Consider the following 19,182-nt stretch of genomic DNA (forward strand, 5'->3'; position numbering starts at 1 on the left):
AGATGTTCATTTTTGAAGGTCAGCACAATTAAACAAGCGAAATATTTGGATCCAGTTTTCCAGAGTCAGAAATTCTTTTTATAGTTACATGCATATAAGGAAATTTCGGGGGAATTTTTTTTTATACTGGCGTCAATTAATTTCCTTTTGAGGACAAATGTCTGCACACTGGGTTTTATAATAAAAAGGTAAATAAGTTTGAGCAAAGATAAAAACACAAAACAAAAACAGTAGGTGACTTCAGTGTGCAGGGTTCAACAGAACTTTAATACTATATGGATCAGATCTTAAAAGAAATTGACACTGGAACCACTGAGAAAATGTGAACAATATATAAAAGACAGATATCAAAAAGCAACTGACAATAAATTTAACAAATGATTTCAATAAATATATTCTTCCAATTAAAAAGTGCAATCTAAAATCTTCTGAAATATTTAAAAGTTATGCAATGAACCTCCAGTACATCAAACAGTAAAGCTAACTTCATGAATCAGAAAAGCCACAAGAGAAAAAATGCTCATGTGACTAAACAGTTTTCAAATAAAACGATGACACTGGTATACGAATTATCTTCATTATCGAGGGATGACACTTTAGAAATATACACATAAACACTTATGTCCAGAAACTGCCTATAAGTAAAATAATTACATTGTACTTTATATTTTCACCTGTGTCAATCAAACTTACAGCAAGCCCATGGAATTAATTTCATATTGATTCACAAATGTTAAAATCATCAAAAACACCAAAAAAAGATAATTTCTTCCACAAATTTCAAATTACGCTTGATTTGCTGCACCTTATGTATTATTATACCCCACAATATGAGTCCACCAAATACTGACACCACGCTGTATGTACCAAATCACAAATACACGTACACACAAGAGCTTGCTGCCATTTAGGTCCTATTTCACCTGTAGTGGAAGAGCTTTAATCTGCTCTTTACAGATCTCATTACACATGTACTAGAGACTCCACCCACAGTGTTTTCACGAAACATCTGTTACTGTAGTCATACTTCTGGAATATGGCAGAACACAACATGTTTCATGATGACGCAAATGGCCTTCCAACTGTCTAGTACAGATCTTCATACAATGAAAGGAAAAAAACCTTATAAATATTTAATCATCACAAACCTTTGTAATGTAGGTTCAATGCTACAGAAATCAGTAATAATAAGCACAATTAACAATAATTATCACAAATATAAACACAGTACCCTCACAACAATACCCTTTGGTTACACTTTGGTTTTTGGTCGATGACAGTTTGTCATGGAAACAGCAGTATGAACCAGAAAACATTACAGGCCATCTCCGGTTGTGACGGAAAAATCGCATTAACATACTGATTGTAGGTCCAATTAAACTGGGATTATTACTCCACATTAACGTATAAATCCTTCTAAAACTGGTATATATGTTTGTAAGACATAACACACTCTACATGGACTGTATCTGATATGGTTTGGATCTACTCCTTGTTCACTAGATTATACAACCCAGAACTCCTGTTTTCATTTTGGAGCTGCAAGACAACTCTACCCACACAAAAGTATGACTCAAGTAAGATGAATGAATGATAAGGGTTTAATGCACCATTGGCAGTAAAGGTGTATTTGTCAGATTGTGCCAAGATTGAAGTACATGTAGATACCCTACCCAGAGTGCAATGATGATACTAATAATATAAATTACAGTGGATGTGAATTACACAACCTACAGGACTGCAGAGCTGCCATAGATTCATTCATTTATTTGATTGGTGTTTTATGCCGTACTCAAGTATGTTTCACTTATGCGACGGCGGCCAGCATTATGGTGAGAGGAAACCTAAATATATCTTGTATAGATGTACATGTGCAATCAAAGATCTATTCAAGGTATATTCATATACATGTACATTTCAAGTTCTATTTATGGTACATGTATACGTGTGTGTAGTTGATGAAATGTCCCTTAGTCCAAGGGAGCTTTCTTTAGAGTGGAACAAGCCGTTAGATTTAAAACCGATTGGCTATTACGAAACCACTAAGTGTTAATATCTTACACCTAGAAAAATCCAACATAAAGTTATGCTCCAAAAATACACCATAAATACAGCTACAACAGCTCTAAGGTTTTCTGTCATCAGGGTATCATTATGAGGATGAAGGATGTGTTGATGGTACAGATGAGAATGGGTAACTATGGAGGATCATCAAATAACCATATCACAAGATCCCCATCACCATTTATCCTACAATGTCTTGGTTTTCTCATCTTTAGACCTAAAATGAACAAAATGAAAGTGTTCCAGACAAAATCAGAATGACTGGGATCTGGTTTCGTCCAGTGCCAACAAGAGTTACTTCCCTTCTATTACGGCATTTATTATGGTTTTGTGAAGAATAAGCAGTATTTTGGTACTTGACACTTTGGTATTCATCATTTTGGTTCTTCATCAAATCCAAACGACAATATGCAGTATGTGCAAATGTTCACTGGATTCGGGTTTGTACCTTCTGCTGTCAAGTAGACTGGCACAACCTGAAAATCCTGATCACATTTTGTGCCTGGCCATCACAAAAACACAGGTAAGCAAGCTTCATATGACAAACTCCCTGGATATCACAAGACCCTGATTCGAAGGCCACACACGGCCAACACAAACCTGTAGATCAGGCTGTCAATAAACTGGCCCATAACGTCCTAGTTAGAATATGAAGTTAAGTTTAGCTGAAGCCAAACTCCTATCAGTGCAGACACGATGGTGATCAGAATGCACAGCCTCTCTTCTGGGCTAACTTCTGTAGAATGAAGTCATGGCAGCCATACATTGGCACCTTGGACGTGACTGCTAACCAGGTGACTCCCTCTAAGCCTTCTCCTGCCTAAAGGATGTAAAACAAGTTCTTTTCAAAAAGCTTAATAATAAATGTACAAATAACAATTTAACAATAAATGTAAAGAGACATTCTTTTTGTGCAGTATGTTGTTTTAAGTGGCTATACCAGAGATTTTCACAAAAAATCCATCAGTGCAAATTATATCAAACTTTAGCTTTTACTATCGAACAGCCCAAGTACCTTTCACAAGACAGCCACCTTGTCTGTGCACATCCTACCATTCAAAATAGGTCATAAAGTTCTCAAATCTCAAATGTATCCTTTTAACACTATAAATAGTACAGGTATGGGTATGGTATTTACTGACAGGCAATAATTTGATATTGCGAGAACTCCACAAGATTTTCACGTAACTTACCCTGAGTTCAAAGAATTTGAGAATATCTCCATTTTCATCATGATAGTTAACAGCCCTAGTCTCCAGCCAGGCATTGTCTGTGTTACGAGGATCATCAGCGTAGCCTGTATAAATCTGACGGGAGAGAAAAAATCAAACAATTTATCAACAAAACCAGGCCGTTGGTTATTGGTAGTTAAGCATGGTAATAGTCTCAGTCCATACTAAAATCCTATTGGTTTTGTACGAGAATAAGACTGGCTATTCTGCGGGTTTAGGTACTTTTTTTTTGTCAGTTTTTACACAGATCTGAAATTTGCCAGGAGTTAAATGTGATTTCAGGTCTTTGGTATTTTGTGTTGTATGTATTACTGGCTGATGTAAGGACTACAGAAGTCAACATTTATAAGTACAAGTAATGTTAGGTTTGTTGTAAGGAGGTCCAGCCCTTCCACTGGTGTACACTGTAAAAACAACCCTGTCAGTCTGTTGATGTACACTGTAAAAACACACAAACTCCATGCAGGTGATCACAAATGAACACGCACAATGGTACAAGACAGAACAACTCAACCTTTCTGCCTACAACAAACAGCCACTTATCTCACCTCCTCCCCACGGGAAAACAGAGCGTCTAGCTGGGTCTTGATCTTCGCCTTTCTGTCAGGGTCGTTCATCAAGGTACCCAGGGCTTCCTGGGTGAACTCAGACCTCAGACAGTGTACTACAGCCTGACCTGGGTCACAGAAGCCCTGCCAAATGAAATGATTACATAAATCACAAATTTAGCAATGTATGAGAGTATTAGTTGAAGACAACAAGCATGCAGTAAACAATACAGAACATTGTCACATCTCAGTTTATTTAACCTATTTCCATGCACGAAAGTTACAAGTACATGTTTATTTCAAAGAATTATACAAATATTTTTTCACATAATTGTTTATTTCACTGTTTATTGCCTTACTGAAAAACTTTTCAGGTATATGATGGCGGAAACTGAAGGGCCCAGGGTGAACCACTGACAGATGCCAAGTCACTAACAAACCCATGTACCTGTATGTCACATTATTATATAGGGTGCGAGTGAGTGAGTGAGTGCTTGGGGTTTAACGTCGTACTCAACAATTTTTCAGTCATATGACGACGAAGGAATCATTAGGGTGCATGTATGTGTAATGTGCCTCCTTGATGCAGGACGGATTTCCACCGCTCTTTTATTTAGTGCTGCTTCACTGAGACGACTTACCGAAGGCAAGTAAGCCGCCACGCCCGAGCCATTATACTGATACGGGTCAACCAGTCGTTGCACTATCCCTTTCATGCTGAACGCCAAGCGAGGAAGTTACAACTTCCTCTTTTAAAGTCTTAGGTGTGACTCGATCAAGGATTGATCCTGGATCTACCGGTCCCGAAGCGGACGCTCTACCCATTATTATATAGGATCTATTAAACAGAAATTTGACAACTAACCCCTGGGAATGCCCACTGCTTGTTATCTTCTCGCTGGACAGCCACAAACTCTAGCACTGGCTTTCCTCCCTCCATCATCTGCTTGCCATCAGCGCTGCGTTTCCATCTGGGGAAATACAACCATGAAAAACCTTTCCTGTTCAAATTATCTTAACTACATGTAGACAATGCTACCAGTGATAACTTCCAAGTACGTAACAGGCTGTGTATGAACGCTCCAGGATTAGAAACATTAACCGATGAATGCAAGCATGGAATTATTCCAGGAAATTAGTCCGTCAAGGCATTAATATTAAAGACAGGGCTAGATTTCAGAACTTAAAGAGTTGCATTTAATCAAGAACACAATCTATGTGACAGCAATGGGGACCCGCAGTAGAATCTTGACATGACAATGTTTTAACACACTTTTCTGTCTGCAATGAGCAAAAATGATGCTTTGGAGCAGGTCTAAATCTGGAACATTATTATCTTTTGGAATATGAAGGGCCAATATCAAGTAGCCATGCAGTGGAACCCAACCCTCAGACTTCAGCATTCTCAGATATTTCAAAAGTCCTTGTCTCAATATATGAATTACGTACTTTTTGAAATACAGACCTTTACAATGATTCTATTACATAAACAAGGCTGTCATGAAGTTTGTAATGTACAGCACAGTAATTAATACAGCATAGCTAAAGTCAAATTATGAGATGTTTTGGATCCACACAGTTTTTTTTAGATACCTGATCCCACATGAATTTTTAAAAAGAAGCTCACAGATGTGTTTGATGTCCAGTAATTACCAGTACCTTGTTCACATGCAAATTATAAATATGCAACGTCTGTACCTGGTGACGACTGGGTCCCCGCAGTGATTGGGCCCCCACCTGCCCAGTAACCCCCTGCCGATGAGGCCAGTACGACCCTGGGGATTCAGAGGTAGCCCATCCTGTATCTTGTAGGTACCCAAGATGCTCTTCCTGTTCACACGACAGTAACTGTCATATTGGTTCCAGGGTAACATAGGGCGAGCAGCAGGGTCCCTGTAACAACACAACAAGCATAGGTTACAGTACGTACACAGAATCACACAAAGCAAAAGGTAATACAGAGATCAAAAGAGAAACTTAAGCTAAATTAACTATGCAGTATGTTAAAAAAACTTAAGAGCAAGTAAAGAACACAGAAGAGCAAGTATGCAGAAGCACAAGTGAAAAACAAAGAACAGCAAGTAAAATACTACGTACAGGGAAGAGGGAGTAAAAAACACAGGATAGCAGGTCAAGAAGAGAGGCAGTACAAAGCATGTACAGCAAGTAAAGTTCACGGCTAGTGAAGCACACAGCAAGCAAAGAACAAAACCAGCAGAAATATTCCACAGCTGTATTAAAGTCACATTTGTAAGCGTATACAAACTACTAGATAAAAGCAAGCATTTAAATACTGACTCCTATTTCAGTAAAGTTAAATATGCTTTTAAGGGTAAAAACATATGAACAAGGTTTTTGTCTATGTGCCTAAAAATCCAATTGCTTGTAAACTTAACAAATGTAAAATAATATTATTGAGAGCGAGTTTACATTTAAAAAACAGGATGTGTAACTTTAGTTCTTCTAATTTCTCATTTTTTGCCTTTATTTTGACACCAACAGACCAAAGACCACTAATAAACATATCAATAATGAGCTTAACAGATTTTAATACTAGTAGTATAAATGCAATCCATTGTTGTTTGACAGCAAATCTACAGACAGGTAATCACTGTGCACAGAGCTACTCACATATCTAACAGGTTTGCCGAGTCAGCCCAGTCTGGTTTGTTGAGCACCTCACGGCTTGTATATTCCACAGGTGAGTAATCTTCAAACTCCACCTAATCAAGAGTGAGCAGGGTAGAATCAGGCAAATACAGTTATAAAGGTAGAATCGATTAAAATGATCAACTGAAGTTGATTGCAACACATGCAGAAATAATATTGTTCCAGTCAAAACATTTGTACACACTATCTGTGCCTAGTGAAAAGTCACCATATACTAGTACGATCAATAGCCGATACAAGTAACCATTAAGCCTACTACAGAGTGAGAATTCAGGCTTTTCGGATCATACGTATAACAATATTTTATTCCTTTAACTTGCTGTTGTGGTATACTAATACAGGGAGATATCTGGAGGCATTTTTGTTGCGGAAAACTTTTGGGCTTCCTAACAACAAAGCTAATCTAGTAAACTGAATAAAAAATGATGGTTTAAACAATAACAAGTTTACTTTCCATACAAATTTGTTTCATTTACAGACATAAATGCTCTGAGTTGCATTTAATTAAATTTCTAATGATTTAATAAATTGTTTTTCTAGATATGATCCTGTATCATATATACCTTAAAGATAGCTACCTTATTTCAATGTAGACACACACAGCTGTATACCTACAAATAATTACAGTTTAAACTTTTAAACCCACTACATGTATAACCTTGATGATGGCAACAAATTCTACACTTCAACAAACTTCAAACCTGTTCTTCAGCTGAAAGTTACTCTAGATTTTAGCATGGGTCAATCACGTTAGGAATGCCAATTAGCAAATGCAAATTAGCACTGTCAGCCTGATTTGGTCTAACCCAGTAGAATTTATTGTTGTAACACCTAACCGCTTATTTCAGTAATACAGTCCCTCACCTCCCAGTACACCTTCTCATCTGGCACCACCCCCCTCACCACACTGGAGCCTGGGTATGGCGACTGGCGGGACTTGTAGTGTAGCTCTTTACGGTCGACAATCATCTTCTTCACCAGCTCCTTGTCCTTCTTAGCTTTCTCCTCAAGCTGTTTTTTCTCTGGGAAGGTAAAGAGAGAGAAACATGCATAATGTTACAGGATTTATGGGAAAGCTAATGGACAGATGTGATATTTTTGCAATCAGCCACATGTACTGCAATTCTTCTACCTTTTGGTATGTTTTGTGAGATGTTAACTCAAGCATATTCTCAGGCATTATTCTGTGTTGACTGATAAAATTATTTATTTGATATATTTTGCTTATACGACGGCGGTCAGCACTATGGTGGGTGGAAACTGGGCAGGGCCAGGGGGAAACCCACGACCATCCACAGGTTGTGATAAAATTATACATTTTGAAGTTGTAAAATTGGCTAAGCCAAACAATGTAGTTTTGTCTCCAAATCAAATTACACCGGTGCACAATTATGAATGACTGACAATTTTTCGTTCATGTGTGAAAAGTTTGAGGAGTTAGGCTAACACTACTTGTACATGTCGTGAGGTTATTCGGCATATCATTCCTCAAATCTGAGCCACAAATATTTTAAACATCACGACAACTAGATATGCCATATGTGAGAAGGTCTGCCAGCAATCTGCGGATGGTCGTGGTTTTCCCCCGGTCAGAGGCTGGTTTTCTCCCACCATAATGTTGGCCATTGTGTAAGTAAAATATTCTAAGTATGGCGTAAAACACCTATCAAATCAATAAAAACTACAAATGTTTAGTTAGTAACAAATTCCTACAGAAATGTTTCCTAGTTCCACGCTAGTTTGCTGTAGAATGATTAATTTCTGATTATTGCTACAGTTATTAAAGCATATACATACATGTACATTTCAAACACACCTCCGTAACAACAGGAGAAGCTTCAATGAAATACATATATGTGATTCTATAACACTGGGCACTGATGTGACTTAAGACAAAACTTTATACTCTATATTCGCAACATAAAAACCATGAATTATACCTATATCATGTGTCTAACATTGAGCTATTTAATGGGCTCCCCTGGGCTATGGCTGAATCAATTTGAGTCTCTGACATCATTATTCTGACATGTTACTTTCATTCCCAGCAGACGGCAATGATGTCATAAAAAAACCTAGAATAATGCCACAAAAGACACATAGTAATTTAAACGGTTTGTACCAATACAGATTCACTGCAAAAATGCTCCTAGATCTGAGTTGCACAAAGCACCATTATCCGGCATAAAATAAAATGTGAGATTGTCATTAATAAATCAATCATGGACAAAATATAAAACTGAACAAGATATACCACAAAGCCATGAGAAGCTATGAATTCCTACACATGCTAAAGCTTTGGAAAAGCAATAGGTTTGTTGGCTGTTTACCATATTAAATACAGACGGCAAGTATGCTATTAAATGATTATAAGTTGCAACACAAGACATATGCGCCAAGATGCCTTTCAAGGGGAAGTAACTCTGATGAGACATGCATTTCTCAAGACACTTGGATTACTAAATAACCACCCAACCACTCAAAGACTACACTATGGTACTACTCTCCTGAATGATAGCGTTATATATTACCACAAAAACAATCATATTCTTCCTTAAAGGCAAAGAAAACAACAAAATAAAGTTTTTATCAGATAAAAGACTATCAAACACTGTCCTGGAAAATAATTTGATTTGTTTTCTTAGAATTTTTCTAACCGATTAAAATGTATGTAAAACATAGGATTCTATGGTGGTCAGTTGGGACCAACTAAAATGTATGTAAAACATAGGATTCTATGGTGGTCAGTTGGGACCAACTAAAATGTATGCAAAACATAGGATTCTATGGTGGTCAGTTGGAACCCACAGAGTATTGGTGACATCACAACACCATTTGGGGCTTGAAATAGTTTGTTTCAAGGTCCATTTGTTGGATGCATTCATGTCTCTAAATGAAGATGCATTCTGAATGATGAAATGTAGCAATCTATGTGTGCCAAGTGGCAAAAAGTGACATCATTAGTTTCAATATGGTCAGAAAAGGTCAGAGTAGACTCCAAAGTTTTACATGCATTTTACTAGGTCAAAAAATATCTTTTAAAAATTAAAAAAAATATATTTTACCCAAACAATATTTAATGATCTTTCATCTGACATGTACTTCATGCCAGTGTGTTCTTTGATGTTAACATTTCAAGGGGAAGTAACTCCAAAGAGACATGCATTTCTCAAGACACTTGGATTACTGAATAACCACCCAACCACTCAAAGACTACATTTTTACACGCATGTACATTTCAAGCTATTCACAATGAGGTTATATCATATAAAAGCCACAGGTTATATTAATATTTAGCATACAAATTGTAAAATACTTATCTATATGGACTAACGCATGCTTGCAAGCAAGCCTGACAACCTCTATAACATAGCCACAATAACCGACAATATAACGTGTAGTACAAATTAAAATGGCAAAAACTAAACATCACCACTTATAAACTTTTGTGGACAAAATGACCACAATCTCATCTTATGCAAGAATAGAAAAAAAAAAAAAAAAAACAGTGTCAAATCCAACTAACCTGATTGAACTCAACTACAACTACAACAGAATGACTTTTTCAAAGCCACAATAAATAACATGATACATGTACACGGTAGCTTTATCACTACTGCATTACCTGGTTTATGTTTTGCTGTGGAACAAATCAAATGATAAACATTTCATCAAATTTATGTATCATAATTGTTTATTTTATAAAAATGATTCACACAAGACTGTCTTAAGAATCTTATTATGTATACTCAATTATAGCTAACAATTGTTACTAACCATCAAGCAAGGAAGATGTAATATCTCAAAGGCAACATTTTCCAACATGTGTCCCAACATGCAATGCACATTAATGTATACTATGGAAAATAACCTGAAATTTCCTCAAAAAAAGACAAATAAATGTCACAGGATATTACTATGTGGTGGTGTGGCTTACATTTTTCCAGTGAGAAATCACTCAGGCTTTCCACACAAACCTCCACACACCTTTCACAGATCAATAAAACTGGCAGAGTCAGGCCAGATAAGTAGCTTAGATATGTGTGAAGTTTATGCCGTTTTAGTAATGTTACTGTGACACACAAACATTGTACCATCGTTAAAACTGGCAATTCCTTTGTTTATTTATTTGATTGGTGTTTTACGCCGTACTCAAGAATATTTGAGTTATAAGACGGCGACCAGCATTATGGTGGGAGGAAACCCACAACCATCCACAGGTTGCTGGCAGACTTTCCCACGTACGGCTGGAGAGGAAGCCAGCTGGATTTGAACTCACAGCGACCGCAACAGTGAGAGGCTCCTGAGGTCTATTCCTTTGGTAATGACCTTTATATTCATATTCATGTATATTACATAAGTGTACATTAATTGAAATTGGTGAGAAGCAAAGAGCAGGATTAGCACAGGCGATAAAAATGTAAATTCCAGGACTTTTCGGGACTTAAAAGACTAAATTCAAGCATCCACCCGAATTCAAAGTCGAAAGTGCTATATGTTGCATCATGGATGTCATACTCACACAGGCCCCCCACACTCACACAGGCCCCCCAGTCTCATGTGTAAAGCCCATCCATAACGATGCCTGTATGACACTGTCGACCCTCGCCATGACGGCAACTCTAAACTCAGCTTGTGTACAATAGTTAGCAGTTGGTATGTTGGTTCACCTTCACACCCTAACTTCCCACTATGTAAAATAACTTCCACTCCTGCAGCCATTATGGCCCTGGCGAGTTGGACTGTTCATCAACAGTTACCTTCCCAATCAAATATATACTGAACTGGTTAACCTCTAGTTTGTAAGGTATGCCCATCTTTAATACTTGCTGTATCATACACAGCCAAGTTGGAAGCATCACGATGGCTATACAATAAGTATCCATGCTCCAGGGCCACAAACTTGAATTACGTACATGGCCCTGGAACAGTAACACTAAGATGCTGCAAGTTACGAGTCGACCAAATTGTGGTCTGGAGCGTAAAGTATAGTACACAATGCACAAACATGACAAATACAATAAAGGAGAAAGGTTTTATGCTGTTATACTCTTTCACATCTATGACATTTACTTCGACAAGCCTCCTTAATTTGAAGCACCTTCACGGACCTTTACTAAAAACAGTAAATTTCAAGCACTTTCAAGGCCTGGAATTTCTACAAAAAATTCAAGTACTTTCCATGTTTTCACGGCCTTGTACGAACCCTCAAAAAGATACAGGCACATTCACATGTGTTTTAGTCGTCAATCTATCCCAGTCAGGTCAGTAATTCAGAACAACATACCTTTCTGCTTTTGGGCTTTAAGGTTAGGAATGGAAGGACTCTTGACAGATTTCGCAGCCATGTTGTTTTCTGCCAAGGACTTGATGATGAAGTCTAATGCCTCAAACGTAACTCCCATCTATAAAACAAAACCAAACTGAATGATGATCATGTCTACAATCAAGAATGCACTTAAAAAAAAAACTTCATGAAAAAGACCACAAAAAAAAACCCCAAAACATTCAGCCATTTCGTACAGATGTATTTAGCATTTATTAGTATTTATTCATATCATTCATTCTGCAACTTTTGCATACTGCCGAACAAAATGTAAAGTATCAGTATGTATCACATGCACAACATAGCATTTCACTGTAAATGTACTGGAAACTATGAACAGCTTCGAGATGGTGTTTAGCAGTTTATATAACAAGACAATCCAAATGGCACATCATTTACGAGTACCGTAAATGACCTAAAAGTTTGCTCACAAATGGCATGTTTAGAAATACATGTAAATATAGGTCATAAAATATTTGTCACTGAAACATTTTTATAAGCTTCCAATAAACCTTATAACATCTTTCTAAGATCTGTAGAATTCATTCACACAATGCAATTTGTCGTATTCATTCATGAAAGTCAACAACTGGATTTCGTGTCAAGTTCAGGAAACCTGATATGAGTTTTATTTTCATTTCGCTATAACAGAAATGGATTAAGCAGAGGTATTCAACACCCGAGGGTCACAGGTTACAAGGCTACGCAAATGGGAGGGAGGAAGGGGATCAGGCGAAATTGGCCTCACCTGTTCCTCTAGTTTTGCCAGCCTACGGTCAATCTGTGGGGGCATCTTGAGAGTGGGTGCAACCAGCCCAGGGAGGGCCACAGCTGCTGAGGTGTTCTGCTGTTCCTGCAGCTCATCCATACGTGACATCATCTGGTCTAACCTACAAAAACACAACACAGGATGGACTTTGCTGTAGTACTATTCATCAGGATCCACGTCACAATACAATGTATAAACAGTAACCACCTAATCGTCAGGTCAAATAAACCCATGAAAGACTTCCTTTATCATGCGTTCATGTTAGTGGCATGGACATTTATGAGTGGACTTCTTAGTCTACCAATATATCTTATAAATACATCAGCAATCTGCAATTGTTTTGAGTTGAAATCCAGCTCATGTTGGCTTCCTGTCCTGTCAAACATGTATGAAGGTCTTCCAGCAACCTGCAGATGGTTGTGGGTTTTCCTCTGAACTCTGCCCGGTTTCTCCTTAACCTAATGCTGGCTGCCATTGTACAAGTGAAATATTCTTGAGTAAGGAATACAACTTCAATCAAATAAATAAATTCATCACCAATCTGTTCGCAATTGGGTTCATCCTTGATGATGGTAAGGGTATAAGTACATATACTCTTACAGCCTGTTATAATAATGTATTAACTGGATGAGTCTTTCTGTGTATATCATGCTGTTCCAGTGAGGCAGCACTTCACATGTCAGCAATAAGACTAATATGATGAAGTAAACACTGTTGTTTGTTTATTTGATGGGTGTTTTACGCTGTACTCAAGAATATTTCCCTTATATGACCTCGCCAGCATTATTGTGGGACGAAACTGAGTACAGCCTGCCAGAAATCCATGACCATCCGCAGGTTGTGGGCATACCGAGCCGGAGAGGAAGCCATAGACATTGTTGTGACGTGATCATGGAAAGAAATACTGGAAGTGACACTTAAGACACAGGTAAACAAAGTCTTTATGACAGTTCATACTGAACAGTACCCACTGATGATGGAGCAAGCCTTTAGACAAAGGTAAACAGTCAGTCTTTATGACAGTTTTATACCACACAATACCCACTTACCTAAAAGTGACAATTAAGACACAGGTAAACAAAGTCTTTATGGTAGTTTCATACTCCACAGCAGTAACTTCCCTGGAAGTCAGCCTTAAGACACAGGTAAACAGTCAGTCATCATGACAGTTTCATACAGCACAGTAGTCACTTACCTGACATAAGACACAGGTAAACGAAGTCTTTATGATAGTTTCATACTGCACAGTAGTAACTTACCTGGAAGTGAACCTTAAGACACAGTCACACTTCAAGACAGTTTCATACCACACAGTACTCACTTACCTGGAAGTGACAGTTAAGACACAGGTAAACGAAGTCTTTATGATAGTTTCATACTGCACAGTAGTAACTTACCTGGAAGTCAGCCTTAAGACACAGGTAAACAGTCAGTCATCATGACAGTTTCATACCACACAGTACTCACTTACCTGGAAGTGACAGTTAAGACACAGGTAAACGGAGTCTTTATGATAGTTTCATACTGCACAGTAGTAACTTACCTGGAAGTGAACCTTAAGACACAGTTAAGCAAACACACTTCAAGACAGTTTCATACCACACAGTACTCACTTACCTGGAAGTGACAGTTAAGACACAGGTAAACGGAGTCTTTATGATAGTTTCATACTCCACAGTAGTAACTTACCTGGAAGTGAGCCTTAAGACACAGTTAAGCAAACACACTTCAAGACAGTTTCATACCACACAGTACTCACTTACCTGGAAGTGACAGTTAAGACACAGGTAAACGGAGTCTTTATGATAGTTTCATACTGCACAGTGCCCACTTACTTTGAAGTGACACTTAAGACACAGGTAAACAAAGTTTTTATGACAGTTTCATACCGCAAAGTGCCCTGACAGTCTCCGACAGTTTTATACTGCACACTTACCTGACATGAGATGCGGTCACTTTATTCTCCATACTTTCCATTGCCGTTATCTGAGTTTTCCGCATGAACTCATCTCGGTTCATATCTTCCCACAATTCCAGTCTTTTCTCATCTTCTGATCTCTCTATTATTTTTCCTAGAAAATGTTCAGCATGCAAACTTTAGATGTCCATTTTCTGGTGCTATGAAAATGAACAATGTATCATTGGTGTTACATGTATTGATGAATCACATGTACTCATTTTGTACATTTACGTCAATAACCAAATAATAACATCCCGTAATTTCAACTCATATGACATTTCATAATACATGTAATTATAAACTGTATGAAATCAATAGATTAATTTCTTAAATGAAGCTAATGATAAACTGAACATGTTAAATATCTTTTTCTTTTATTTAACATTGTATAATCTTTTCAATTCTTATCAAGCATGTCAATGAATAAATTTTGAAGCTCAACAGTTAGGACAACCACTCAAAGCAAATACAAGACAAATTATTTGAGAGGTTAATATCACTGCAACATAAAATGACTAGGTAAACACAAGCACGAGACACTACAAAAACGGAGGATTAGGGCTACATGTGGGGGCTCCAAAACACGGCTTCACACTCAAAAATGTTTCACCCCCAAAAGTGCATTTTAAGGAGTACATAGATGAATCACAAAATATAACTTTTGGTTCTAACACTCATATTTTTCCCACCACGATATCACTTTAGCTTTCAAACAAACCTCAATACACCTTTCTAAGATTAATAAAACTCTCACAATCAGGGAAAATGTGCAATGCCAAAGGCGGCCCTTTAAAGAGACACGGTTGCCCAAATATTAGGTATTTTTGCGTTGTTACAGAATGACATGAGTATCAGGGATTTTTCTCAAGAAGTGAAAGTTACAAGCTTTCCATTAATCCCATGCCCAGTATTGTATGTTACATGAATGTTTAAAAATAACAAAAAAACTAAAACTGAAAATTGTGCCAGAATATTTAAATGAGGCGCTGTCAGTTCAGTGGAAATGGAGCACACGCACAGCGCTCTGTAAACTTCATATGTAAACAAACATGGCTGATCACGTGGGTAAAACAAGGACTTGCGACTTGCTCATGACAGGATCGGCCAAAAAGAGGCGTAAACAAGAGCTCGCCAGGTTGGCAAGCAAGTCTAAGAGTTGTAACTGGTGGTAGGTTTGAATGGTGGAGTAATCTTCACTGAAGAAAGAAAAGGGTTTCACGAAGCACAGTCAGTGCTTGTTGAACCTGCCACTTACCGGCAGCTTAGTTTGTGGACAACTGTGGTCGGCCTTAAAACTCTATTATATGAAGCATTTTTAACCAAGATTCCTCTTTTTATTACATGTCAGTTATGGTACAATATGTATATCTTCAGTATAATACTTAGATGGAGCAATACCGATTGAGCAGGAAAGATAAGATCACACTGTCCCTGTTTCTGTCACCCACACGTACCTCACTTGACATGTTTGTTTTGACTGGAACTTTCCGAATGCTGTGCATATGCTTCGGGCCCTGACAGCTGAATATTAAAAATGTTCAAATGGCCCATCCTCTTCGTGTTGAATTTGAATAACGGGAGGAATTCTCTGGGCTCGTACGAGCTACATACTCAATGAATACTTTTTCAACATGAGTGATTCAGTTTATGAACGAACTTTAACACTTCATTAAGACGTCGCAATCTGAACTGTTCAAAAAAAAAATTTTTTTTTTTTTAAATTCAAATTTTGGGCAACCATGTCACTTTAACTAGGTTATTTACCTTTGGACAATAAGCTATAATACATGCATATATTAAAAAAAAAAATCGTACTCAACAATAAAATTAATTTTCAAATCTTCTGATCTGTATTAATACTGTTTTCATATAGTTAAATTTTTGGAACCAATAACAAATCAGCATTAAAAAAACAAAACAATTCTTCTCTGAATAACATAGATCAATCACTTTTTATCAAAATCTGCTTATTTAGAAAGCTTGGTCATCTTACTTAAAAACAATCAAAGGTGTCCATCCAAATGTCGACAATGACTTACTGAAGCTGACGGTGGCCTTAGTAGAGGTTCTATTTACTAAACAACATCGCCTGAAGCAGCGGACAGCCAGCAGGTACAGGTGGCTGACAATGATAAAGGGCGGGGGCAGGGGAGGGCGATCATAGTAGTCGTAGATCAGGTTATAGCGCAGAAAGTACCAGTGCAAGTCCGTGTTGTCCTGAATTTTCTGAAATGTGAAACTAAAGCAAAAAAAAAAACAAAACAAAAAAAAAACATTAAAAGCAGGAAAATCACAATATATGCACGCACACGAAATATCAAAACATAAAGCAAACAAAATATTTTCCTAAAAGGTTAATACGGCAGAGAGCTATTTCTTTTGCAGTGGTTTGAGGCATGACGTCGCTACCTCGTGTCTGACATCTGACAAACTAAGTCTCAACTATTCATCATGAATATCAGAGGCTCAGCACACAAATTAGTGTCCATGCCTGAAACCACGAGAAAGGAAGGGCTCCTAATAAGTATACGTCTACCATTACAAAAGAAATAAGCAGGCATTAACACGCCATAAGCAAAAGGCAACAGGACAGTCACAAAATACGTGTAGGAAAAGGAAATTTTACCACAAAGTGTTTTCGGTGAGTTCTAGATCAGGACAGAGTGCCTGAAGAACACAGAAGCAAATTAGATATAGAAAGCTGTGAGAGAGGGAGTCGAGAATGGTGCATGACAGTTAATAGACAGTTTGTTACAACAATTCACATGGTGGAGTATAGCAGCCCAAGGTTTTATAACCAGTAGCTACACTAGCTGCTGAAAGAGTATGAGCCGAATGTCTGCTGTAAGTGTTAGTACTTACTGAATCCCGAAGGTTTAGTCAAACAAGTACCACAACCTTTCTGCGTACAGTAACGCAGTATGAGGAAGAGATGAGCTATAAGGATGAGCGGAGCAGGCAACGGGGGGCGGTCAAAATACTCGTGAATTAAATGGAAGCGAGTGAACTTCCAAATACTGTCTGTGTTCTGGTGCATTCGCTCAAATGTGTAACTGGAAAAAGAGGTTTTGGATAAATTCTAACTACATGTACAGTTTTTCTAAAAATGAATTTTTCTTCATTAAAACACTCATTACACAGAAACAATTTTTGCATACGTTTAGTGCCATAATTTTGATAAATATACGACACATAAAATACAAATATATATTTATGTATGTATACACATGCAAGTACTCTGACTCCACCATTACATAAATGCATTACATGCTATATATGCAACAATGATGTAAAAATGCATATCAAATTTGCAAAGCCATATGTTCCAAATTCCAGCCATGCAATGAACAGTCAGACTGAATTATGTTGCTATAAACACAGTGTAAAAGCTCTCTGAAGCTGTGTAGTCTTTGAATTCACTGTTTATGAGACATATTTTGCACAGAAAAGCAATGAGAAAGTATGCAAACACAGCTGTGTTCACTGTGTTGATTAATATGCATCCAGCCTGAGACTAGCTTATTACAAACAAGAATTGGTCCTCACAAAACAACTACGTTCAAGTCACTGATAATATTCAGAAATGCATGAGTGAAGAACATAATATTATTTCAGTATTAATAGAGTGAGCAATAAGCATGGAATTAGTACTGGCATATTTAAAATCCTGTAACAATATTTATTAATATGGTAAAGACATCTTACTTTAAAAGAGCTTATTTTTTTCTTGGACTGTTGTCTTGAGCAGAGCAGTAATTCATTTATTAAATATATTTCAGGTTCAAGGACAGAGGAAACCAGAAAACCAGACAAAAATAAATAAATAAATAAACTCCAACTTGCCACATAACACTTAATACCCTCAATCATGACTGAATATTTGACAGTTCTGATATATGTAAGGCTACTGCAAAGTGTTATATCATCACTCATATAGTTTATTGGGCTTTGTTGATACCATAATACATTTACTACACTGACAGGCTGATTTGCTGTTTAATGCAATAATCTGTTTATTTATACATGAATGTCTTGAACCTGGCATTTTGTTGCGTTCAACATCCCTTACAGAGCTCCTCAATATTTGCAGACAGGGCTGATTAACCCCAAATGCAAAATTCTGTATGAATGGCCCATAGTACATTATCGTTCCCATGGAGAGTTAATATGATTTCATAACTTTTAGCACAGTCTATTTGAACAGACAGAATCACCCAGTAAGTGGTAACCATATAACTGCCACAAACTTAATCTGTGTAGTTAGACCCGTGTAAGTGAGCATACAAACTGAAAGAATGCATCTCCACAAACAGCATGCCAATAATGTCAAGTTATGTTAGAGAATGTTGTGGAACTGGGATTAATAAATTCTAGATTTGCCAGTGTGTTGTGGCCTCTCACTTTGTCAGTGAAAAGCCTTCCCTACCTGAACATGGCGATGAGGAGGTTAAGCAGTAGGACATTGGTCAGCAACATGTAGAAGCCCAGTAGGATGGGCACCACATAGGTGGCCACAACGGTGGGGCAGCGAGGTAGTGTGTTGTTTGAGTACAGCGCGTAGTCAAAAGTGCACTGATCCTGGCCTAGCAACAGATGAACCAAACTATAAACAC

At 37.5% G+C, this 19,182-nt stretch overlaps 1 protein-coding gene across 3 annotated transcripts in view; it reads right to left on the reverse strand.

Moving 5' to 3' along the window:
• Nucleotides 1-249: 249 nt before the first annotated feature.
• LOC135461486 (transient receptor potential cation channel subfamily M member-like 2) overlaps nucleotides 250-19,182 on the reverse strand; it is a 48,264-nt gene continuing 29,331 nt past the window's right edge. For all 3 annotated transcript variants that reach the window (XM_064738613.1, XM_064738612.1, XM_064738611.1), the window contains 12 exons: nucleotides 18,996-19,152; nucleotides 16,609-16,808; nucleotides 14,546-14,681; nucleotides 12,589-12,730; nucleotides 11,802-11,919; nucleotides 7,379-7,536; nucleotides 6,476-6,567; nucleotides 5,543-5,737; nucleotides 4,710-4,815; nucleotides 3,845-3,988; nucleotides 3,258-3,371; nucleotides 250-2,884 (listed from right to left, as the gene is read on the reverse strand). In XM_064738613.1, the coding sequence (XP_064594683.1) occupies nucleotides 2,768-2,884; nucleotides 3,258-3,371; nucleotides 3,845-3,988; nucleotides 4,710-4,815; nucleotides 5,543-5,737; nucleotides 6,476-6,567; nucleotides 7,379-7,536; nucleotides 11,802-11,919; nucleotides 12,589-12,730; nucleotides 14,546-14,681; nucleotides 16,609-16,808; nucleotides 18,996-19,152 (1,679 nt within the window). In that variant the 3' untranslated portion in view covers nucleotides 250-2,767. The remainder of the gene's footprint in view (nucleotides 2,885-3,257; nucleotides 3,372-3,844; nucleotides 3,989-4,709; nucleotides 4,816-5,542; nucleotides 5,738-6,475; nucleotides 6,568-7,378; nucleotides 7,537-11,801; nucleotides 11,920-12,588; nucleotides 12,731-14,545; nucleotides 14,682-16,608; nucleotides 16,809-18,995; nucleotides 19,153-19,182) is intronic.

This window comes from Liolophura sinensis, chromosome 1, assembly GCF_032854445.1.
Source record: "Liolophura sinensis isolate JHLJ2023 chromosome 1, CUHK_Ljap_v2, whole genome shotgun sequence".
Classification (NCBI taxonomy): Eukaryota; Metazoa; Mollusca; class Polyplacophora; order Chitonida; family Chitonidae; genus Liolophura; species Liolophura sinensis.